General features: G+C 35.0%; 1 protein-coding gene across 1 annotated transcript in view; it reads right to left on the reverse strand.

Moving 5' to 3' along the window:
• GNAI1 (G protein subunit alpha i1) overlaps window positions 1–25865 on the reverse strand; it is an 81524-nt gene that overhangs the window by 12512 nt on the left and 43147 nt on the right. Inside the window, exons 2-5 of the mRNA XM_028525433.2 lie at window positions 19490–19532; window positions 19254–19395; window positions 9849–10006; window positions 5681–5809 (exon numbers count right to left, since the gene is read on the reverse strand). Of these exons, the coding sequence (XP_028381234.1) occupies window positions 5681–5809; window positions 9849–10006; window positions 19254–19395; window positions 19490–19532 (472 nt within the window). The remainder of the gene's footprint in view (window positions 1–5680; window positions 5810–9848; window positions 10007–19253; window positions 19396–19489; window positions 19533–25865) is intronic.

A 25865-nucleotide genomic window follows, 5' to 3' on the forward strand; every position in this document is an offset into this window, starting at 1 on the left:
TAAAATGGATAAGATACAAAAAGGACAGCTGTTAATAAATATCAAACAAGAAATAAAACTAATTAAAATCATTATACATTTTTAAATTGTGAAGGAAGACAATCTGAAAGAACTTTACCAAAAAGATAATGTATTTTAGATAACTTCTCTGATCAGATGTCATGTATCTTCTAACCACTCAGTATAAAATAACAACCAAACAACACCACCCCACATTCCCACTCTGTGATGGTGAGTTTTATGTGTCCATTTGGCTAGGCTATTATACTAGTCATTCAATCAAACATGAATGTAGGTGCTGCTGTGAAGGTATTTTATAGTTGTAGTTAACATCTATAATCAGCTGACTTCACTCAAGTAAAGGAGATTATCCTTGACAATGTTGGCAGACCTCGCTCAATCTGCTGAAAGGCCTGAAGAGCAAAACCGAGGTTTTCCAGAAGGAAAAGGAGTCTGACTCAAGACTGCAGCATCTGTTTCCCTCAGAGCCTGCTGTCTTATCCTGCAAATTTTGGACTTGTCAGCCCCACAGTCTTGTGAGCAAAGTCCTTGAAATGAACACAATCTACTAGTTCTGTTTCTCTGGAGAACCTTGACTGATACAATTTTAATACCCCGAGTGGGGTGCTGTATACAAGGTCTGTACAGAAAAGTCCAGCCACTGTTAAATATAATGAGAACAGTTTGCACAACATTAATGTTACCTGACAGCTAAGGAGAATGGACTGGAATGTGCATGTGAGAACAGTGATGATTCACTGTACTAGTCAGTGTGGGTGGTAGACAGTGCTGAGTGGCCATGTGTACTGTGTGGCCATCACAACCAAAATGACTGAGTGAGTACAGCAATGAATCTGCATCAAATTTTGCATTAAGCTTGAACATTCCTCCACGGAAACTATTCAGATGATTCAGAAGGCCGCAGCTATGGGCAAATGGTGACTGGCAGCTTCATCATGATAATGCACCTGGTCATGCATCACATCTCAGGCAGAGTTTTTTGACAAAACATCAAAACATCTAGGTGACTCAGCTCCCCTACAACCCAAATTTGGCACCCTGTGACATCTGACTCTTCCCAAAACTAAAATTACCTTTGAAAGGGAAGAGATTTCAGACCATCAATGAGATTCAGGAAAATATGACAGACAGCTGATGGTGAATGGGAGAACTGTGAGAGGTCCCAAGGTGCCTACTTTGAAGGGGACTGAGTATCAATATTTCTTGCATCTTCTTAAAAAAAGTCTCTATTTTTCATATTACATAGCTGGATACTTCTGGGAAGACCTCTAAACAACATGAAAAAGTGGCTTTGGAATTTAATAATAGTTAGAGGCTGGAAGAATTTGAGTTACTTGACAGAAAAAGCCCAGATTGCCTTGAAAAGCTGATGGTTGGAAATACAGACATTAAATGAGATTTTGATGAGACTTAGATGGAAGTAAGAAGGGTGGTAGAAAAACTTCCATCTTAGGAGAATCTATATATCATCATGAACACAATGTTGGGGGAGAGATGAATGTTGGAGATATTTTTGAGGCTTCTCTGAAGGAAATGAGAAACATGTAATTAGACACTGGACAGGAGATAATTCCTTTATTTTTTAAAAGCAGTAAAAAAAAAAACCTTGCTTAATTTAACTGTTTTCTAGCTGTGGGAGTAAGGTAGAATTTGTAAGGGATGAACTTAGATATTTCACTAAGGAAATTTCCAAGCTAAGTGTTCAAGCTCCAGCCTTATTTCTCCTTGCTCCTACAGCAAAATGCAAAAAGAAAGAGAGAAACCAAAGAATAGACTATTAAGCAGAGAGGAACCAGACACACACAGAAGAGAAGGCAATGTGACAAAGGGCAAAAATTGGAGTAATGTGGCTGCAAGCCAAGGAACACCAAGGACTATCGACCACCACCAGAAGCTAGGAAGAGGCAAGGGAGGTTTCTTTCCTCCAGCCTCCAGAAGGAGCAGAGCCCTGCTGACACTGCCCACAAATGGCCAGCCCTCCACAACTGTGGAAGAATACACTCCTGCTGCTTTATGCTGCCGACTTGGTGGTATTTGTTACAGCAGCCCTAGGAAACCAATACATCCCCTCACCTTGCTTTCTTATTCACGATAGCAGCTATCATCTCCTGAATATTTATTTATCTCACCCTGCTTAACAGTATAAAGACAAAAAGTTGGTTTATTTCAGTCATTTTATATCACCTACACTGGGCATACACATGTACTTCATAAATATTTGTTGAGTAAATAAATGAACTGTGTTTACAGAATATTTTAAAAATTTCAAGTAATAATAGACTAGCATTACCATGTTAAAGATCCAGGTCTTCAAGTTATGCTACTGAAATAGTAAATATAAAAAAGCTTTAACTTGAAAATTAGGTCATCTGACAACAGAAGAAATCTCTTCAATTTATATAAATTAGAAATAAATGAGGATCGTTCATATACTGGTCATAAAGAAAGAACCTTTCATCCAGGCCGGTGCTTGTCCAACTTCAGAGCACAGCAGAATCAGCGCTGGATGGTGCCGACGCTGCCGCTCTGAGGACTGCACTTTGAAGTCACTGGTCTAGTTCTTCAGCAAGGAGCAAAAATGACTAAGAACTGATACTACAAATGATAGGGTTGTGCATACAGCATTATTCATTGTTTCACACATACATTACAATTACCTGCAAATTCCAAACTTCTATTTTTTTTAAAAAAATTAATCAAAACCAGAACAAAATGATAAAATGTTCTTCATATGAAAATATGAGACTTCTGACTAGCATCCGACAGGGATTGAATTTGAGTTTTCTTAGGTGTCTCTTTTTGGAGGAGTGGTGGAAGAGGGAAAGAAATACTGGAGATCTGAGATGTGCTTGCTGGCTGACCCTCATAGACCGTCATCTGATACCGCTCATTACGACCAGGACTGACTGATACAGAGCTGGTGGGCCATACAAGGAAATCAACCCTATAAATATGACACCGCACTCCAAAACCTACTACACATTTATATTACTATAGAAAATAAACATATATTTGCCTTATAATATAATCATTTTATAGTAGAAGGGATGCTTTAATTCTATATTTGGCAAAAATTTCATAGTAAAATAAAGCTGTTAATTCTTTAAAGCAAAACAATCCATGTATGCCTGCCTAGTCACCAAAGTGATAAGATAAATTCTTAAAGAATAATGTCTTATTGCTTCATTTTGAATTTAATTCCAATCATCCTACAAAAGAAGTGAAATTTAGATTTTACATGAGCAGTTAAAATTAGATAATGAATTACAACACAAAACACACACATGATAACCACATCCAAGAGATCCCAGTAGAACTATTCCGTTTCTGCCCTCATTCTTCTGAGGCTCATTTAACATATAAAAAGCAAATCTGGAACCATATGTTAGCAATGATAGTGATTTAAAAGAATTTTCAAATCCAAAATAAGACCAAGTTTATCTGAAGTTCTTGACAAACCTATGTTTAAGTCAGCAAGTGAAAACAATAACTAAATACACCCTATGCCATTCTACCTCACCTGAAGAGACAAAACAGAATGAGATAAATAGACTTCTGGAGGGATCATGGTGAGAAACAACTGATCCCAGTACTTGCCTGATACTGAAATGACAACTGAGAAACTCAGGCTAGCAGGGAAGAGTATGGTCTGAAGTGAACATTTAAGGTGAGTCTACCCAGATTAATAATGACTTTACAGTTAGATTGCCTCAAGTACCAAATGACTGACTTAGCATTTACCATTGCCATGTCTTACCATTTATAGAGCTCTCACTTTTACAACATCTCTTTCATAGGAAATAACTCATTTTATGTTTAAACTTCTGACAACAGGCACAATGGTAACACTCTCTGTTTTGAATCTTAACCAGCCCTGGCTGGTGTGGCTCAGTGGATTGAGTATCTGCCTGTGACCCAAATGGTCACTGGTTCAATTCCCAATCAGGGCACATGCCTGGGTAGTGGGCCAGGTCCCCAGTAGGGGACACAGGACAGGCAAACACACAATGATGTTTCTCTTCCTCTCTTTCTCCCTCCCATCTCTCCCTAAAATTAAATAAATCTTAAAAAAAAAAAAAAAAAAAGAATCTTAACCAAGCTTGTCTGCTTAGTAATAGGAGCCTGAGTATAAAATTCTTAACTTGCTAACTCAAAACCCATACATTTTTCTCTTTGAGCTACATGCTTAGATTAAAACCATTATCTGAAGATAATTTAAATTTGCTACAGAGCATCGTCTTTAAATTGATATAAATAAACAAAAAGCAAGAAGATCAAAATCTAAGATGCACTAGATTTTAAAGAAACAAACATTAAAGCCTCATTCTAACTGAACTTCCTTATAATTAACATGATTTCATAATTTTAAGATAAATGACAATAGATCTCAGATAAGGCATCTTAAATTATTTAAAATGATATTTTAATATTCCTGAGTTTGGTCACTTAATATTCTAGAAGTAGTAAGCTAACTAAAAGAAGGTAAATGATTTCAATAAAAGACAATGACAGACAACAAAAAATGTCCAGTAACAGCTTATAATACAGGAAAACAGAAAATAAAAGCATATACAAAACTGCACTATGTGTTACAGCACAAAGTTCACAAGGTCAGATACAGTAATTACAGTCTGTACCTCTGTTTAAGCAGGCAATGTTTGTTTTTTGAAGGAAAGCTGCCATGGAAAATTGAAATTAAATTTTCTGGAAAACTCAATTAATTATATGAACCACTGAATGTGGTATAAATTAATGACAAATGATAATAACAAATCTATTTGAAATATTAGAGCGAATCAAAAGAATAGTTGCATATATTTAACTATGCTTCCAACAACTTGTAACTGTCAGCTTCTTTAAGCCATGAGCTGATGATTCTTGTTTTATTTATCTTTGATTTGGAACCTTTTATAAGATGCTTTCAGAAATTCTGCTTTATCATCATTACTTTTCAGACCATTAGAATTAAATGAAGCAAAGTCCAGCAGTATTGGACATACTTTGAAAATTGTTATTGGAAAAAGGAAAACACAGCTCTGTAAATCTGAATGTAATGTTTACCTAAACTCCCTGGAGCCTGGTTCATTAAAACATGAGCAAACTAGACAAAATTAACTCCAGCATACCTCTACTTCTGAAGGCCAATACAATGCAGTGCCTCCCTGCTCAGACCTCAGTATGTTAATAATCAGTACACCCTAAATAAATAAGCATTTTTTCATCACATCAGTTTGCATGAATAAAAATTTTCAAGAAAAATCTTTAAAGGGTGCTCTTCATTTTTAGTATTTCCCTAAATAAACATATATTCCACCAGTAAAACCCCATCTTTCTACCTAAAAATTGATGGCAGAGATTTCCCAAAATATACAGTATCAGTATTTGCCATTTAGAAATAAAAGCCAACAACTACTTTTATTTAAATCACTGTGAAAAATATGGGCAAAAGGAACTGGCAAAGCTATTTGTTGTCAAACATAAATATTCCTAAGAATGTTTCTTGCCCTCTTTCATCCCAAAATCCTTTTGTGCAATCATCTGAGAAATTTTTTTTTATAATTTCCAACTCAAATTTGTTTCAACTTTTATAATTATACCCTTTTCCTAAATAATGTGTTTCACAACTTACTTATAAATCATATGCTTTGAAGTTACTCACTTAAAGTGAAGATCTTTGAAAGTAAAATGGGTTTCAACAATTCCTGTAGTTTTCACTCGAGTTCTGAGAACATCTTGTTGAGTTGGGATGTAATTTGGCTGAGCTATTCTGTCCAAGTCGTTCAAATAGCTAAAAACATAAACAATAAAACAACACACTAGTAATTAATATAGTCAATAAAGATCATCTAAATCAGAGTAAGATATTTTGATGCATGCAATATTCCAAGTTACTGGAAGTTTTTATATTCTATGTAATGATGTAATACAACCAATTTAAGTTTGTATCTTTCATGAGTCCCCACTGAATGAACATGTTTATACCTCTCCAGCCACAAAACTCTCAGAACATTTTTTAAATGTTATGGGCTTTGTTCCTGGAGGACAGTAATTAGTAATTCTCCTTGTTGGCAAAGAAAACAGACCAATAGTAACTTCTTTAAAAATATCTAAATAAACTACACACCATGTGTTTCTTTTTAAAAATTCTTTCTTTTTTTTTTTTTGATGCAGTGCTGTGTTTATGTTCCAGACATTACTCTTTTGTTGAGGATTTAGAAAGTTAGTTTTTGAGCAGATAGTGAAGAAACCTCTGGCCAAAAGCTAAATTCAATGTTGTTCCTTTTCAACCAGTCTTCAGTTACATATAGAAAAACATTACATGTAACCCTTTATTCTGAATTTTACTGGCTTTCTAAAGCAATATTCAAATTTTACTTCTAATTGATTTTAATCACTCATTCAATACTCTCTGCCAATAATGCCAAATATGTTGATATAAAAATATGGTGCTGAAATACCATGCAACTATTTTGTATAATTTGCATCAAATTATGTAGTACAATCCATGTTAGAGAAAGTCCACATATGCAGAGATTAATGTGAACCTGAGTAGTTAAAGAAGGATTTGTGGATAATGAGGGGTATAAACAGAAATCTGAATGATGGGACAGAAACAAAGGAACATCATTCACATCAGGACAAGCAGTAAACCGGTATGAGGGCAGGAGTAACCACATCTTGTTTCTCAGAAAATAAGGCCACTAACAGGCTATGTACAACCTAAAACAAGAAGTCTGGAATTAATCCTAAGGTCAGCTGAATGTGGAGAGTATCCCTGCAGTGCTCTGCAGTAACTGGGGCAGAATGTGAAAGACAATTTAGAAAATAAGTTTAGGTGCAGAGAGGCACCACCTACTGCAACTTTAACTAATGTTATCCTCTGGAACTGTTCCTTAGCCATCTAGAATGGGGTCTTTCAAACAAAAAGAGCTCAATAAATATTTGATTCATTGGGGATGGACCTGGAAAATTAGACAAACACTAAACTAGTAAAAATGTTTTAGACGGTTAAGTACATGTATCTGGTGTCGACATACAAGAATACACAGAGAGATAATAGCTTGAATTATCTGTATTGCACTTAATTTAAAAGAATCTTATTATTAATTAAGATTCTTTTAAGATTATTTTGTAGCCTTGGCTGGTGTGGTTCAGTGGATTGAGTGTGGGCTGTGAACCAAAGTGTCGCAGGTTTGATTCCCAGTCAGGGTACACGCCTGGGCTGCAGGCCATGACCCCAGCAACTGCACATTAATGTATCTCTCTCTATCTCCCTCCCTTCTCTCTCTAAAAATAAATAAATGAAATCTTAAAAAAAAGATTATTTTGTTAATTTAAAAGAATCTTATTGCATTGGTGATAATCCCTCAGTACTTTATCTGTGTTTTAAATTTAGTATTAGAGCCTTACTTGTAATCAGTAATGAATATTTCTTGATATTTAATGTGTAAGACATTTGTTTACATTCAAAAAACATTTTTCAAAAGGAAAAAATTTTTTAAAATTCCACATATATGTTATACCTTACTATAGAAAAATCTGACTTAATAAACAAACTAAACAGTTCATGACAAGATTTTGCTAACTGTCCGTATGAAATACAAAGCTATTTTACTTAAAATTTTCTGACTGTTCCTAAGTACATTTCTGTGCTTAAAATTGCTATAATTGTAATAGTTTAAACATAATGCTCATTTATATTTCAACAAGACAAAAATAGGCACTGTGAAAAATTCCAATTGTTTTAAATGTTCAGAAATTTAAAGTGTAAATTGGTGGTTAGTCTTAATGGGCAACTTTGTAGCATCCCCCTTCTCCAGTCAAAAACTGAAAAATACAAATGCCTTGTATTCACTACAAAGAAAAACATTTCTATGACTTTCTTCATTCTTGAAAAATGACTCCATTATCTAAGGTCAGAACCACCAGTAATGAAATACTGGGGAGCCAAAGCAATATATAGGGTCCGGCACAAAAAATGTTTCTTTTTTATTACAAAATCATAAGCATATAACTCTGTAGCATAACAGTATCACACTCAACACAGCATATGATATTTTAGGTAAAATGTTCAAATTAAAACTCTAAATTATTACACCATATTATTACTCTACCAAACACACTCACACTGGAGTTACTTCTGCCAGACTCTGTATTTTCTCTTTCATGTCTAAGCATTGTACACAAGAGACAGTCTTGGTGAATGGACTGAGGAATCCAGGAATACCACCCCAGATGGGGAAACATATTTCAATCTACTGTCCCCTAAGTTACTGAAATAACTCCTCTTGTTGGGCTCAGCTCAGAGCAATCTTCTCACCTTAACAGTGATTCTCATTTAGACTGTCCTGCAGGCACTTGTGGTACCAAAGCAATATTATGATGGTCTAAGACTTGTGTTCTTGCTCTAAGTAATTTTCCTCCAATTTCTCTTCTAGCCTCTGTAAAGTCTGGTTTATTAACACATTCATTACTAAGCAAGGGCATATTGAGTGATGGCTATGAGTCAGGCAATGGAGATAGAACACTAGACAAAAACAGACTTTAAAGAATTTACAGTATAGTGGAAAAAATAGAAAATAAGTAGTCTTAATATAAGTAAAAATTAGCTGAATTGAAAATAAATGTAAATCTGTGAGTGTTATGAAAGAAAATATATCATGTTAATGAGTACATAAAACAAGGAGGCAAAGAGCTACTCAATGAGTCAAGGACTATTTCTTAGTGGAAGTGACACCAGTTGGAGAGACGGGCTACATGTTCTGTAAGAAATATTATCATTCACGCTAAACCATTCATGTAACACACACCGGGTTCTCTGATGTGCAATAAATGACACACTACACAATAAGCATTGTCATGTTTTTCACTGTGGCAAAACATGTATACTTACACAGATCCTTTAGCACTTGTGACTGTCAATCTAATGCTCACCTGTGTTCCTAAGAGCCAATAGCTCTGTCAAGAAAATGGAACAAACTTGGAAAGTAAAGTGAAAGCACGGCGTATGTTTTAAGGCCAATTAGATGTGATCAGGCACGTTCGGGGTGGTATGGCCATAGATGTTTTAAGGCCAATTAATGCTACTCATATTATACTCGGCATTTTTTAGTATGTGTGCCAATTATGTAAACCAATGATTTTTTATTCTATGTAGATCACCAAACAGAATGCTTCCCAACTAGGTTCTACTGCAACTTGCTTTACAAACTTTCTGGGCCACCATCTGGAAAATCAGGGCAGACTTTTCTTCCAGAAAACTACTTAGGTATCTGTAAGCAATATCTAATGCAAAAGGGTACATACAATTCAGAATTTTCAAGTGTAGAGCTATTTTACTCAGTGAGAAAATGTCTTGGAATCACCATGTGTCCCCTTCAAAGGGGGTACATGTTATTCAAGGTGCCTGTCACTGGACAAGTAACTCTTCTCGGGCACCATTAGTATCATGAAAATAACCCAAATCAGTTGCCCTCCCATTTGGCTAGTCCCAGGCAGAGTAGAGATACACCCTCATTCAGACTGAACTAAGGGAAGTTCCCATTACTTTCTTGGAAGTATACTGGAAACAGTCCCATTCTACATGTTTCAGTTAGAGTTACATAAAGCATGAGTCTCTCGGGACACTTTTGAACCCCAAGGAAATAACAACACAAACATACATCTGCAAACATACAGAAAAGAAAGTTTTAAAACACTGTCATTCTGAATATCCTGAACTATGTAAGAATGTGTCAACCAATTCTGCAATAAAATTGACTTGGAGGTATATTTGACTTGCAAGTAATTATTCATGATAGTTTAGTTCTGAAGTTATGATTACTTACTATGCTGCAGAATCATTAAGCTGGTACTCCCGGGATCTGTTGAAACAGGCTTGTACACCACTGTCTTTCCACAATCTCTTTATAACCCCAGCAAGTTCTGCAGTCATAAAACCTTCTTCGGCAGCTCCAGCAAGCACAAAGAGTTGACGGGCATCATCCTGAGCATTCAAAGACCATTTAAAAAAAAGTGAAAAAGGATACTTTACAGATAAAAAGTACAAAGTGGGCATTATAGATAACAAAAAGTGAAAATAAAGTGAATTTCCTTTTCTTAACATTTTTATTTATTGATTTTAGAGAGAGAGAGGGAACGAGAGAGAAACATCAATTTGTTGTTCCACTTATGTATGTATTTATTGGTTGATTCTTGTATGTGTCCTGACTGGGGATGAACACGCAATTCTGGCATATCAGGATGATGCTCTCACCAACTGAATCACCTGACCAGGGCAAGAATAATTTTTTTTTCTCTAACACACCACTTTAAAAAGTTGACTCATTCGAAAGAGCGTAATCTTAAATCATGAGACTACATTCTGTGGTTTTGTGCTAGCTATCAAGGCACTAGGGAGCTGGAAGTATAGCCATCCTTACAGTTATTAACCACCCATCCATTGATAGTCTGTTATACACTAAAGATTATCACTTTTGAGAAAACAGAAGATGAATGTATGCTTTGCCACCCCTCCCAAAAATGTGTCTAAGAAATATAACCATACTGTTAGAGATTATTTTAAGATGGAATCTAATTAAATGTTAGCTTTCTGATATTCTTTACAGAAGCAAAATAATTCAGAAAAGGAGAAATTGGTATGGAATAAGCAAAACTAATTTCATGGAATGACCTGAGATTTTCAGAAGATATTAAAGTATGTATATAGTAATCTCCCTTATCTGCAGTTTCAGTTACCCATGATCAACTGTGGCCTGAAAATATAAAATTTTCCCAACCACTGACGTCGTCATGGCTCCATGATCCAGCACCATCTGAAGGAGTTGATCCTCTTGAATTATCATCAGAAAGTCAGCAGTAGCCTAATGCCACATCGCAGTGCCTGTTTCACTCACCTCACTTCATCTCATCACATAGGCATTTTATCCCTTCACATCATCACAAGGAGGGTAAATACAGTACAATAAGATTTTGAGAGGTAGAGAAAGAGACCACACTCACATAACTTTTAATGTATATAGTGTATTTTTATAATGTTCTATTTTGTTATTAATTATTGTTGTTAATCTCTTACTGCATCTAGTATATGTTAAACTTTATCTTAAGTATGTATACATTGGAAAAACATAGTATACACAGCGTATGATACTAACCATAATTTCAAGTATCCACTAGGGGTCCTGAAAAGTATCCCCTGTGGATAAAGGAGACTACCATCCGTTAAAATCAATGGGCCAGGAGGTTAGGGCAGGTGTTTGCTTATGCAGGTATAAGAAATAGGCACAGCTTTGGAATGCAAATAATCATGATGTATGTAGAAAAAGAATGCAAAAGAATTTAAATAAATACTATGTATACAGAGTTAATTAAATGTCCTTAAAATTTGAGATTACAAATATGTACAGTTATTCTTTGCCCACAGGTAATCAAGTACACTGGGCCAGTGCTGTCTGAAAGAAATATATCATAAGCTGCTGATGAAATTCTAAGTTTTCTAATAGTGACATTTAAGTGAAAAAAGTTAAATTATTTTGATAATATATTTTATTTAACCTATACATAAAATAGCATTTCAAGATGTTATCAGTATAAAATTATTGAGGCATTTCATATTCTTTTGATACATATCTAGTCAATTTAGACTAGACATTTTTCAAATACTCAGTAACCAGACATATGTGAGTAGCAGCTACAGTGTTGGGTAACACAACTCTAGTCTTTAGGAAATAACATGGTTAATCCAAAAATAGGGGGGGGTGTGAAGTTGCTACCTTCACAGAGATTCTCTTTAGCCTGAGACACGTAGCTCTATGTTAACTGGGTAGATGATCCCTAATTTTTCTCAAAGGACATTTTTTCAGAGTATTATAGTAAATGTTAATAAAGTGATAGTACACATGATGAGGTGTATAGAAGAGAATTTGGTGACAGTAGAGGGTAGAGACAGTAGAGTAGACTAGTAGAGGGTACTAGGTGACAATATAAATTCATTTTGCTGCCAATTTGTGAAATATTTTCCAATGGAACCATCATGAAAAATAATGAAGTCTCTCAGCATGGGAACATGTTAGTAGAGCATATGTTTCACTTTTTAGTAAATCACAAGAGAAAGGAATGTAAGCAACACATGTTATGTGATACACCCTAACATTAACATGGTTTCAAGTCATTCTTAGCATTATTTACTAATTCCAGTAAACAGTTATTCACTTTTCCTAATAATTACATATATATACGAGATATTTCTAAATTTGGTGATTTTTGTTAAACATCAAATTTTCCATTTTATTTTAGAAAATTACTTTTCACTTAGTGAATCTTTAAAGGAGCTTTCATTATGATATATTTTATTCAATTGCAAGACAATTTCTTGATAGAAAAGCCTAATATCCTTTGGCATGGGTTATAAAATCACATTGTCCTCACACTTTCTAGGAGGACACCTAAAGAAAAGACATGAGGAACTCAGTAAGATGTACTGATGAACCAGACTCTCTGTGACATTCAAAAATGTCTCTTCATAAAACGCAGTCTCTTTCCCTTGAAAAACTAATTAGAAATATTTATTTCCAAGTCATTAGCAGGACATTTAGATATTTGTAGGTGAGTGCTAAGGTAATAAATTTAAGCAGGAAAGTACTTTAGAAATACTTATAAACAAGAGTATACTCAACAAGAGTATACCAGAACAGTGTAACACAGGGTAGAAAAAGGACAGGAATTGTTAAAGAAAAGTACTAGAATTGAGTCAGAATGGCTACAGGTTAGTAAAGTTGTTTATAGGGACTTATCTGTGATGTTAAAAAGAAAGACATGTTACTTGCCAGGCAAGTGTGAGTGGCAAGAAAAATCCTTGGATGTAGCCAAGTAAATGTTTTCAAATTACTAAGAACTAAGTGAAAATCAGGTAGGTTAGAGAATTAAGTTCCTTTTTATATAATGGCATGCTTTGGTAATTCAGCAAAAGAAATGTAAAATGGTAGTATGTCAAGAAACATCATATGGCCTGTATTCCCACTGATGGTCAGGGAACACTTGACACACTGTATTTATTTAGTGACAGTACATTTTATCTGAAGCTATCACGCACTTTATAAGAATTCCAAAGAGTCTGCCCAGGATGGGGAAGAGAGACTGAAGGATCATGATAGCTGTCTTCTGACATATTAAATAAGGATCATTTAAAGTACGAAGAAAAAGATATCAGATTTCAATTCCATAAGAACACTTAACAAGGAAAGCCATCTAAAACAAAGGAGGGGGAGTGAGAGAGAGCAGTTTTTAAGCACAGGCTTAACGATTTTTTCTTGTAATATAGCAGATAGATTTATTAATGAGATTAAGAGTTTAAATAGAAAACACCAGAAAGCACTTCTGCAATAGAAATTGAAAAATATGATGATAGAGTCTTAAAAAATAGTGGTACCCCTGAATTTGTGGACACAAGGATAATACATTGATGTCATGATTGATATATGTAAGGGAATCTTTTGTTTTAATGGCTGAACTCAATTATTTCATTGATCCTGGACAGCACACAGGAAAACAGCTCTCTGCTTTCTTCTAAGTTAGTGCACTCTTAAGTAAATCCTGAGAACTTTAGAGGAGTCACCAATTCATGGTGGCAATCCCAGATATTAACGGATTGCTTTGCCTAAGACATACATTAGTGTAAAATGTTTTTTTCTAAAGACACAAATGTAATCAAAGTAAAAAGTGAGTGAAACAAGGAAATAGGCAGTCATTTTCCTTTTTTCCCATAGCACTGCTTAAAAGGGGTGAAAAGCCTGAAACTAAAATAATCTAATTTTAACTAAATTGCAGATGGCAAATATTCTAACTAAACTGCAGTATCAACTTCATTATGTAAGAAAGATAAATTACAATGTGTTACTCAAATACAACTTTTATGTATATATTTATGAATCTTGAAAATGTATATTTTTATTTTCAATTAATAAAATGAATAATGTTGAAGTGTTCTTTATATAGACAATTGAATCTGCTGTTAAAAGAAATACAGAAATATGATAATCAATATATGAACTGCAGGAAAGTGAAAACTACTGTGCTAGAGGCACATGTTACATTTCAAATGAAAGTTAGTATCACTTTGCCACATCAATCAATATTTCTCAGAATCAAAAACAATATAATCCTATGTCATTTCAGTTCTCAAATGTAAACCGGAACAGAAAATCAAACACTCACCTGGAAAAATAATTAGTAGAAATAACTAGAAACATTTTGAAAAAGCCTACCAGAGAAGGAGAGCTACATTTATCAATATTAAAAGCCCACAAATAGTCTGGTATTAATGCAGATTAACAGGTAAAAAATCCTAAATCTAAACTTACTATATGACAAAGGTGGCAAGGTAAATTTGTAAAGAAAATTACTATACAAGAACATTAATAAATAATTAGATGGCCATCTGAAGAAAAGAATAATGTAGAACAGGGGTGTCAAAGTCCTTTTCACCGGGGGCCACATCGGCCTCCTGGTTGCCCTCAAAGGGCCGAATGTAATTTCAACTACTTAGCACGGTTAAGGAATAGTTACATTTATACAGTCCTAAAATTATTCCAGCCCTTTGCAGGCAACCACAGGCTGATGTGGCCCTCGGTGAAAAGGACTTTGACACCCCTGATGTAGACCCTTAATCCATACATATAACTAAATACATTTCAGAAGGATAAAAGAAGAAATGCAAGAAATGTTAAAATTTACTCCCCTAAAATACTTTTAAAACAGCATGAATATCTTGTAAATCTCTGGTTTGGAGAGTTTCTAAATTTAAATGTAATTCTAGAAGTAATAGGAGAAGGTTTAAAAAAATTTTAAAGAGACAGATTAAAGGCAAGCAAAACACAAGAAAACATACAAATTAGTGGGGAAAAGGCTAATACACATGTACTTCCAAACAAGCAAATAGATAATAGAAGCACCAAGGCTCTAATAGGTAAATGAATAAGCAATAAAACAGAGCACTAACATAGAGGAACAAAATTATAGTCAATCAAGATATGAAAAATTAGACAACTGTACTAAAATTTGAAAGTATAAGTTAAATTGAAATAAAATTTACTAATACATTGGCCAGTATTTTTTAAATGTAACACTCCTAAAGTTTTGACTACTTAGAGTGCTAAGAAAAGTCCCTGACCTAAACTGCTGCTAGGAAGGAAAATTGCTACAACCTTTCTCCACAGCAATCTGGAAAACCTGCAGACAGACATAACTAAGTAAAGAATTAAATTCCAAAATCAGAGGACCAGAAAAGCAGCCATTATGCAGGAACATGATGAGGCACTGGTGAGAATCTGCTGTTGAGCTATGTCAACTCAAGGCAAGGTTTTTCTGCTCCTTGTAGCCTAAGTTATTCCAAGTAAGCACCTGTCAAACTACCTGTGATTAAGGACAGGTCTTGTGTTTTTATTTATTTTCTTTTGTTTCCAATCTATTTCAGAACTAATACTATTAGAATGATAAAATGGAAATAGAGTATAAACCCACTTTCTTAAACTATCAGAGTTAATGTATGAATTACTCTGTCAGTGCTACAAATCTGTCTAAAGGCTTACTTCTCTGTACTCACCTTGTGCTTAAGGACAGAAACTAGTCCATGGCCATTACTTTGAGCAACACTTTTAAGCAATGCAGTGCCTTGGACACGTTAATACACCCATACATAATTCTCCCCTAGTTTCACATCATCAGAAACAAAAATCTAATTTATCAATACATTATTACCCAGAGATTTAATACTCTAATTCTGAGAAAGTTTTGAAAGGATACTAAGCACAAAATTTGATTTCTGAGCCATTCTTAAAAACAATTGTTTTCTCTCATTTTAAATGATGAATGTATGTTTTGCAAATCTGGTAAGTGGCAAATATAAAGCAAACCACAGCAAATTAGTCAGCATCTATTAAAATTTCAATTCTTTTTAGTCAATTCTCAATTAACCTACATATTAAGATATAATTCCAATCAAGATACCAACTGGCTTTTTGTGTGTTTTGTCTCAACAGAGATGGGGGGAAGTTGATTCTCAACTTTATCCAGAATAGAAATGTATAGTAACCTTGATATTCTGATAAAAGAACAACAATGGGATACATGCTCTTATGCTACCAAAGACCAATCAACTCTAAGAAGCAACAGAAACTAAAATAGTGAGTGTGAGATTCAGACAAAAATGATAACAGTGGTATAGTTATTACAAATAACCACAATAGCAGCAACAAACATTTATTGAGCATCTATTATGACCAAAACATGTGGTAAAAATTGATATTCATTACGTCATTACTCTTCATAACCTTCCAAGTAAATGTTTTATTATTTCCATCTTATTATATGATAAAACAAACCTATAGAGGATAAATAATGAGTGATCTGGGAAAGAAAAGAATATATCAACGGAAAAAAACAATGGAGCCCAGAAATATACCCAATTTAATGATAATGGTCACAATTTCTTGTCACTAAGAAATGGAGTGTATATAGTATTTGTCTTTCACAATTAAAAAAAAAGAAATGGAGTATATAATAAATGGCTGTAAGGCAAGAGATGACCAGATGATCAAAATATACTTAGATCCCATGATCTCACCTAACAAGAGACACAAGTAACATTTCCAAGTGGGTGAAGATAATAAATCTAAAGAAATAAAATTAAACATTCTAGAAGTATAAGAGTAGTTTTAAAATCATTTTAAGTTGAAGAATATCTCTCTGAGAGACACAACATAAAAGTCAGAATCGACTGCAAAAAAGATTAAGAGTTCTATAACAAGAAAAATGCTATTTTAGAAAAGTAAAGTAAATATACTTAGAAATATTTGCAAAATATAAGAGAGCTTAGTATCTCTAATATCTATAAAGAAACAATGTGAACAGGACAAGTAATTTAACAGAATCAAGTGAAGAATATTAAGAAGAGTTCATAAAAGAAATACAAAAAGAAGAGATTCCCTACTTCACTAAAAATCAGGAAAATAAAAACTAAGAGGAATATTTTTCTCAAGAGGTATTAGAAATTAAAATTTTGATAATATCTAAGTTGGTGAGACTCAGTAGACAATGATGCACAATTTCTAGAGAAGACTATTAACATTGCTTTTCTTCTGAAAGCAAATCTGTGGTGCCTATCAAAATAAAATATCAGGTTACACTTCAACTCAAGGATAATACTCCAGGAATTAACACTTTATAAAAATGGAAACATATTCACCCTTTGAATATATTGTCTCTTATTTGTAGTATGCTTTTTCCCTGTTTTTGTCTAGAATATTCTCACATGTTTCATTACCAAGCTCCAATGTCCTTTCTTGATGCCCTAGACATGTTTTATTCCTCTCCATATTTCTTAGTGCAATTTCAACAGCCTCACAGTATTTGAAAGCTGTGCAGAGGCAAGTCAACAAAACAAAGAGTAGACTGTTCAAACCCAAAGTGGAAGCACAAGTACATTTGCATGAAGAAGTTAATAACAACGGCTGTAGTACACGGCATTGGCTGAAGGTAAACAGTTACAAGAGTACAGCTACAGCCCAGAAAGAGTTGTGTTTTTCCCCCTAGAAAGCAGAAAATGGCAAGTCTTTGAGAGAAAAATACAAAATAAGACTTCATAAAAAACTGCTTGCTTTGACCTTTCATTACCTCCTTGAGGCTACAAAACCTCTCTAATGGCATGTAAGATATGAAGCAGAATACTGTATATGTGAACTTGATAAAAGATTTAAACTATCATAATTGGAATTTGTGTGTATTACAATTTATACAAATTCTTTGACTTTTATCTAAGGGTAGTTGCATTCCATGTAAGACTAAGAGTGCAAAAAGCATTTGTTGAATGAATAAATGATGAAAGTTACATACTGAATGGATAGTAGATAAGGCAAAGTGTCTGGATATGATCAAATCTTGTTTCATAAATGAAAATTTAGAAGAAGGTTATGAATTAGTATTAATATTAAAATCTATTTGAAAATTTTACTTCATTATACTAAGCTTCTAAGCTTTGTTTAAAAAGAAAAGCTTAGAAAATTAACATGGCTCAGTAACCTATAAAGAAATACTACGTTAACTTATAAAAGCTAAACTATATTTATTTTATAGATCAATGTATATTTTCTAATGTTGCCTTCACTCATTCTTTTCCCTATTAAGAAGTAATTGAGCCTCTATGTAAAAAAAAAATATCAAGCAGTATCAAGCAGACATTAAGACAACAAAAAGGAAAAGTTACAGCCTTGGACAAAATATCTTCACAGTATTAGTAGGGAGGTGGCACACACACGTATTGAATACATAAAATTACAAAGGAACTATAAAAAAAGTAGTTGTCGCAATAATAATAATAATACATCTACTTCGTAGAAAAAAATTAAAAATTAAGCCAGAGATTCAGTTAAAGGTTTCTGGGAAGGTCAAGTTTTACATGAGTTATTAAGCAAAAAAAAATCAGTGAAGAAAAAACTACACTCAAAAAATAAAACTTGAAATAAGCAGAGTAAGCAAGCAAACAGGGTGGGTGGAAAGAAGAAAGGAGGCCAGGGCTGCTTCCAGTCAAACCGAACACAAGCTGCTGTGCCCAGTGAGGAGGCACAGGCCTAGGTCACCACCAACTTGCGGCACTCTATCACGTCATCTCCTGGGTTCCAGTGTCTTTACTGATAACTAGTGCGTCCCCTAAGGTTCTTGTCCTTAGCTTTGATGTTCTGATATGTATTTCCTAATAACCAATATTTTCTTATTCTAAAGACATGCCAACTTTTCTGTTTTCATTTGAGATTAGATGGCTTTCTAGTTTGGGCATGAATATAAGTAATTAGATCATTTCAGCATTACAAATTATAAAAAGCAAATTTCGAAGAAGAGTGCCAGTACAGGCCGTTTACTAAACTCAGTAATAATGACTAAAATTGTTATGGTAATATGAAGGAACCCATTATCACATGATATATAGAAAATAAGGCAATGGTTAGAGTTATCCAAATCATCTGATGGATGTGGAGAATATCCTACCTATAAAGGGATGATTATACAATCTGTGTATTCTTAGTTCACTCACTTCTAAAGCTTCTGATTTCACTCACTATCCTTCTGATTCCTTTTATAAAATGATACTGATATAGCTGATAAATCTGTTTTGTGGAATGGTATTATTATGCAAGTTATTTTTTTTACTCATCAGGCCTACTCCAAAGAATTTAATAACTTACCGCCCGAGCTGAGTCACCGAAGTCTATCTTCAACCTCCCCATGGCCCTAATGATAGCAATAATTGACTGAATGGTGTTACTGTAGACCACTGCTTTGTACTGCTTACATTCCTCTTCCGAATAACCAGCTTCGTGGATTATTCTAATGAGACAAAATGAAAAAGAAAATATTTCTTTTGATGGAAAGTAACATTTAAACATAAAAAAACAAATATAATGTTTTAAAATCTACTTACTTCATTTGCTTCACAATTGTACTTTTCCCAGATTCACCAGCACCTTAAAAAAAAGGGAAATAATATAGAATAAGGGAATTTTAACCTCATCACATGCATATCCAACTCCCAACAGACACATACACACATTTTTTCTTTTTCTGTCTCTTACAGTTCAATTTTGTTTTATATCAAAACTATTTTTGTTTTCCAAACACATAGACAAGTTCTCAAAAATAAGTCCCATTTGTTTATTACTTCATAATACTTAAATTCACTAAATAAAACTCAATTGAAAAAATGCTTTCATTGTTGTCTGTGTATATTCTCCAAATAATTAAACATTTCAATCTTCTATAACTTAAATTGAAGCACTATAAATTAGGTTTTTCAAGAATTTGAGCTCCCCATTGGAAGATATTTTAACTGTTTGGCCAATTAGCATACTTTAACCTTTGTATCTTGTGATGTAGATGGCAGTGATGCCAAGAAGCCACATAAAAATTTTAAAATATGATATGTTAAAATAGCCACATATCCTGCAATGCATGTTCAACCACCACTGTTAAACAAATGAAACACAGCCTACATGATCTGCTGTACCAGGGGCAATAGTATACGCAGGACAGAAATGTCCTCCTATGTTTTTCTACTTTTGTCACTAAAATGACAAGGGTTCCTTAAGCTCATTCTCAAACTTCTCCTCTACTTTCTATGTCTACAGGGTCTCTGCCCAATTTGAGTTCATACCAGTATGCCATCGTAACCTGGAAGTATTACTAATGAAATGTCCTTTATAAAGTAGAGCCGTCTCATCCCTCACACTTAACAGTTGCTGGTATCTTTATATGAATTAGATTATTTTTAGGCTTATCTTGATTGGCAGACATTGAGAATATCTGTATATAAGGCATAAAACAAGTAAGATTATGACAAGTCTACTGTTTAGCTCAGCAATTTTCAACCGGTGTACCACAGGAGTTTTTAAAATATGCAATACCTGACTATTTAATCAGGGGCACTGACCTCTTTCTCATTAGATTGTCAAATAAAAAAATGACAACACCCAAAACAACAACAGCCATCTAGTATAAATGAATAAAAATTACACCTATTCTTTGTCATATAGACAAAAAATGTAGTACATATTTTTGGTGTGCCCCCAAATTTTAGTAATTAGTTTATGTGTGCCATGAGATGAAGAAGATTGAAAACCACCTTTGGCTTAGTTTCACATTGTCTTTGGCCAGAGCTACATACATGGATACACTTATTACCATGTGGCAGACAGGGTTCAGGATTTTCTTTATCTGGGCCATATTCCCATTTTCCCAGCCATTCCTATGGTGCTTTATGCTCCCAACATTACTGAACACAACCTGGAGTTCCAAGAACACCTACCACTGATCACACCACAAATCTTCACAAAGTTTCCACTGTCAAAATCTAATTTGCTCTTCTTCCTCTTGCCACCCTTGTGATCATCCTCTATCAACCATCAAACTTATCTCCATCAGCCTCTCCTGACCCACTCCCCATGTGATCCCTGTTGCCTCTGCACATACTTCTATTTGAATTTTCAGCAGCTAACTTCTACTACACACACAATCAATCAAAAATGTATTTGAATTTATTAAAGCTATTTATGACTGATATAACTGGATGCCAAACTTCTGGGCTTTGATCTCTTTGCCTCCTTTCCCCTCCAGCTACACAAAGACATACACACACCCAAATCACCAGAGGAACTTCAGAACAGGTCATAGCTAAATGTCCTATTTGAAATTCTGGGTGAAAAATACTGCTTAAATTTTACTTTTGATTCAGTATCAAAATTTTTCCCAAGGTATCAGCACATTAAATAGAAAAGCAGGAACTGAGTAAGCAATGAGGGCATTCTTCACTCACAGAGAGCTTTGAATCTTTCAGGGCATCTGCCAATGAAAATAACTCCAAGATAAACAACTGTTGTTTATGAATCAACGCCAGTGTGCCGGCTCTGTGATAAGCACAACTGTAGGCATTACATCTCACACATTTCTCTCCTTCAAGAGGTCCACCCAAGTAACACACCTAGGAAACACCTAAGCAGTTCCCAGCAGGGCATCTTCAAGAATGTCCTGTGGGTTTCTAGAGCACTGTAAACTGAGTCAGCAGCAGCCATGCTGTGATAATGGGACACTCTAGATCCCAGTATCCATACACTATGATTCCACAGGCATAGTGAACATCAATGAACAGCCAACCACCCATGATCCATTCTGGCAATGAAATAATTCAAAGGCCTAGAGGCAGGCTTCCTACCTGAGATAAGCTAGTAAGGTTTGAGAATCATACAAGAGGAAAAGATCAGAAACAGTTAAGAACATAATTAGTACCAGTTAAACTATATATAATACAGATAAGACTTTTTAAATCTTAATGAGAAAAAAACAATTTTCTTAGTGTTAGACATTATCTTTAAATTCAAATTCACTTCATCTCTCTTAAAATAACTGGCAGCATGAGACATTTAGCTTACTTTGCAATGAGCATCTAGTTGAAGGCTTATGGTTCAAAAAATCCTGAGATCTGTTTAATGTTAAACGATGGGGATACCGTATTTTGCCATGTATGTGCACCATGTTCTTGTATGCATTATACGTGGGATTATTATACCCATGGTATGTAATCATCATACCCATGTATAATGCGCATCCTTATTTTTCCCTAAAAAATTTGGGCAAAAAGTGAGCACTGTACATGGCAAAATAATGGTAGCTTTCTTATTAATCATATATCTACCTAATTTCTTGCTAGTCATAAGGTCCTCTTTGTGGAATACATATCCTAGAGGCAGAAATGCTAAAAAAAGAACTTTCAAAGCTTAGTGATTTATGTAATTAGTTTTCAATTCTCACTTCTATGCCGAGTCCTGGCAGGAAAATTACAAATGCTGTAGAGTTACGGTCCCACCATTCTAAATACTGGTATTCTTTGCACATAATGTACAGGAAAGAATTGAAGGCTGTTCTCAAGTCAGCATACACTGATGTTTGAGAGATTGGCAGGAAGCAATATTCTAAAACAAAACAAAACATAACAAAAACCCTCATAGGTAGTGGAGAGGCAGGGAAGAGAGAAAGGACTGAAGTTTCCTAACAACAATCTGCTAGGTAGCTACTGCTTTTCACCTAAGTCCAGAGGTGGGTTTAAAATGGTGGGAGCAACCTTCTTTCAAGGAGAAATAAGAACTACATAACATATACTGGTCAGGAAGGATCAAAGTGTGTGACCACTGCAGTCACTAGGCCAGGCTGGTCAAGGTGACTATGGCCTATAAAGTAACTGTCAGCAACCAAACACTGTGAAATGAGTGAGACTTTAGAAGAGTAGGAAGGGAGAAAGTAACTCCCAAGGAGCCAAAAACGTGTGCAATGTCATGGTACGGCAGGAACTATAAGACAAAGGTGAAATCACCAAGGGTCCCTCAGGCCTCTATGGAAAAAAATGACTGCTCTAAAACTAAATACTGAGCACAGTAGGTGCAGAAAGTGGAGCTCTGCCTCTGCCGATAAGGCATCACAGAGAGGGTGGAAGGGCACAGGAGCATCCCACAGTAACACAGAAGGAAATCACCTGCAGTTAGGGGCCACTCAGACACAGAAGGGGAAATGTATGAAGTTTGGAAGCGGGGTGGTGGCTAAAAGCAAATCAAGATATAAGTAACCCTTGGCTAGATCCTAATTCTATAAACAGAATTATGCAATTTACCATTATAAAAATGATAATCAGATTGTACCTGCCCCTGATTTTGTTGAGGAACAATAAAGAAAATGGAAACTTTTAACTTTTGACCTCTGAAAACAAATACTATTTCTTCTCCCAAGAAGATTCTTTATCCAACCCTCTGCTTAGGGTTATATGTATCTCATTTCTTTCCTGGTGTCAGGGTTGCCTGATGTGAGCTGCCCCACATCATAGGCTGTCCAGGAGCTACTAAAACGCAGATTTAGTCACATTATGTTATGGTGAATTCCTAACATCAGTAACCTACTTTTAAGAAATCCTACTTTTTATGTAGAATTAACAGATTAAAATTTTGGCATTCAATAAAAATAAATTATCATTTAGTTTTAATTGGAGTAAAACCAAATTACAAATGCAATTAAAGTCACTTATATTTATCATAGTGCTACTATAAGATTAACAAGATCGATGTCCTTATATTTTAAGATAGAAGCAAATACAGTAAGAGTAATGGTAAGAATAAGAGTAAGGGCAAATATAAATTAAAAATAAGGGGCTTAAGTATCCCTGTTTAAAGACTCCTTTAGAGCATTTATTTTAGAAAAACTATAAGTAGTTACTCCTCTCTAAAATGTTTTTAGGTGTGAATACATACACACACACACATCCACACACGTATACTTCAGGATATAAAACAGACCTTATTCTGTCAGATTTATGACCCAAAATGTCTTTCTCTAGGACCTGGGAGCTATTTCTTTGAAATGAAAGCATCAAGAGAGGAGACAGAGCCCCCACCTCCCAGTTTCTGTGGTAGAGCAGATTACTAACTTCGGTGAGCACCTGCTCTAAGCTGCAAAACTACCTCCTTTCATACAGATATGAGAAGTTCATTGTCTCCTCTGGATCAGGCCAATTAGCTAACACAGGTGGGTCTCCCTCTTAACAGGTAAAGTCAGGATGAGCAATAGGTGTGATATACTGTGTTGTGAAGCCTCTTTAGGATTAGTTATTGTGTATCTAGAAAACATGTATGTAATAGGTTCTATCACCTTGGCTATAGAAGGGGATGTGGTTCCTTCCTGTAGCTGAAACCCTTAGTGAACTGTCTGAGATGTGCACCATACTCTGGTTCAATGCTTATTCAATAATAAAAGTGTTTTCTTTTTCCCATTACCTTTGTGAAGAGAATTTTTGGGTTTGGAGAAGATTTTGTCTCTAATTATAATTCCCAACAGGGGTAAGAATCTAAAAATCTTTTTTATTTAACTACAAGAAGCTCTAAACTTATAGTTAAATGAATATTCAGGATGGGGCAAAAGTAGGTGTACAGCTGTTAACATGAAAAATGAAATCATAAATAATAATACAAGAATAAACTCTGTGTTTCGTGTATTCACAACTATGAACCTACTTTTGCCCCACCCTGAATGTATAATTATATCTGACATTCTGGGATATAAGAATAATGTGATGACTACAAACACCAGAATCCAAATCCTCCAAATGACCTGCTTTCTCTAATCTTAACTCCCCATTAAAAAATGACCACCTGAGCCCTAACTGGTGTAGCTCAGCGGATTGAGCATGGGCCTGTGAAGCAAAGGGTTACTGGTTCAATTCCCAGCTAGGGCACATGCCTGGGTTGCAGGCCAGGTCCCCAGTAGGGGGCACATGAGAGGCAACCAAACACTGATGTTTCTCTCCCTCTCTTTCTCCTTCCCCTCCCCTCTCTCTAAAAACAAATAAAATCTTAAAAAAAAGAAACACCTAAGCCATTTATGCCCAAGAAAGGTATCATACTATTAGACTGGGCAAAAATGGATGCACACACGGGCGACTCTAGAAAAGTCGGTTGGACAAAACAAAGGAGACTTGTGGGCTCTTTTCTGGAAGCCCAAAGAAACCACATACCATCTGCTACCAAACAGGGAAATCAATGTTTCTACAAGTCAAGTCTACAGATTCAAAAGGTGATGGTGAGGAGGGATGGAGGACTGAAGGCCACAAGCATATTCTTGGGGGTCCAAAGGTTCTCTGTAAGAGTTATTAATTCATTGGGGTTTTTTTTGTATAATGACAAATAATTTAAGAAACTCTGAATCACTTAAATGAATCCATATAGCTGACCAGAGCCTTTCACAGTCTATACTTGAATTTGTGCTTATAGGTGCCTAAGACACTTAAGTACTAAATATTGTGCCTTGTTTGGGGACCCATCCATCCACCACTGTATCTGGTTTGGGTGTCCATCACTAGACTCTTCACCCCCAAAGAAAGGGTCCTGCGTTTCCAGCTGGCCAATCAGAGTGTGTCAGAGGGAATAAAATTCTTTATGCTTATAGATCTTTTTTTTTTAAAGATTTTATTTATTTATTTTTAGGGAGGGAAGGAAGAGGGGAGGGGGGGGGGAGAGAGAGAGAAACATCAATGTGCGGTTGCTGGGGGTTATGGCCTGCAACCCAGGAATGTACCCTGGCTGGGAATCGAACCTGGGACACTTTGGTTCCCAGCCCGCGCTCAATCCACTGAGCTACGCCAGCCAGGGCTGCTTATAGATCTTATATAGGCCATCAAACAAAACATTTTACATATTTACATATAATATATATAAAACTTACAAAATAATCACTTTGGATATAGTGATTCCCACCGCACTCCAAAAGGG

This window comes from Phyllostomus discolor, chromosome 10 (genome assembly GCF_004126475.2).
Source record: "Phyllostomus discolor isolate MPI-MPIP mPhyDis1 chromosome 10, mPhyDis1.pri.v3, whole genome shotgun sequence".
Taxonomy (NCBI): Eukaryota; Metazoa; Chordata; class Mammalia; order Chiroptera; family Phyllostomidae; genus Phyllostomus; species Phyllostomus discolor.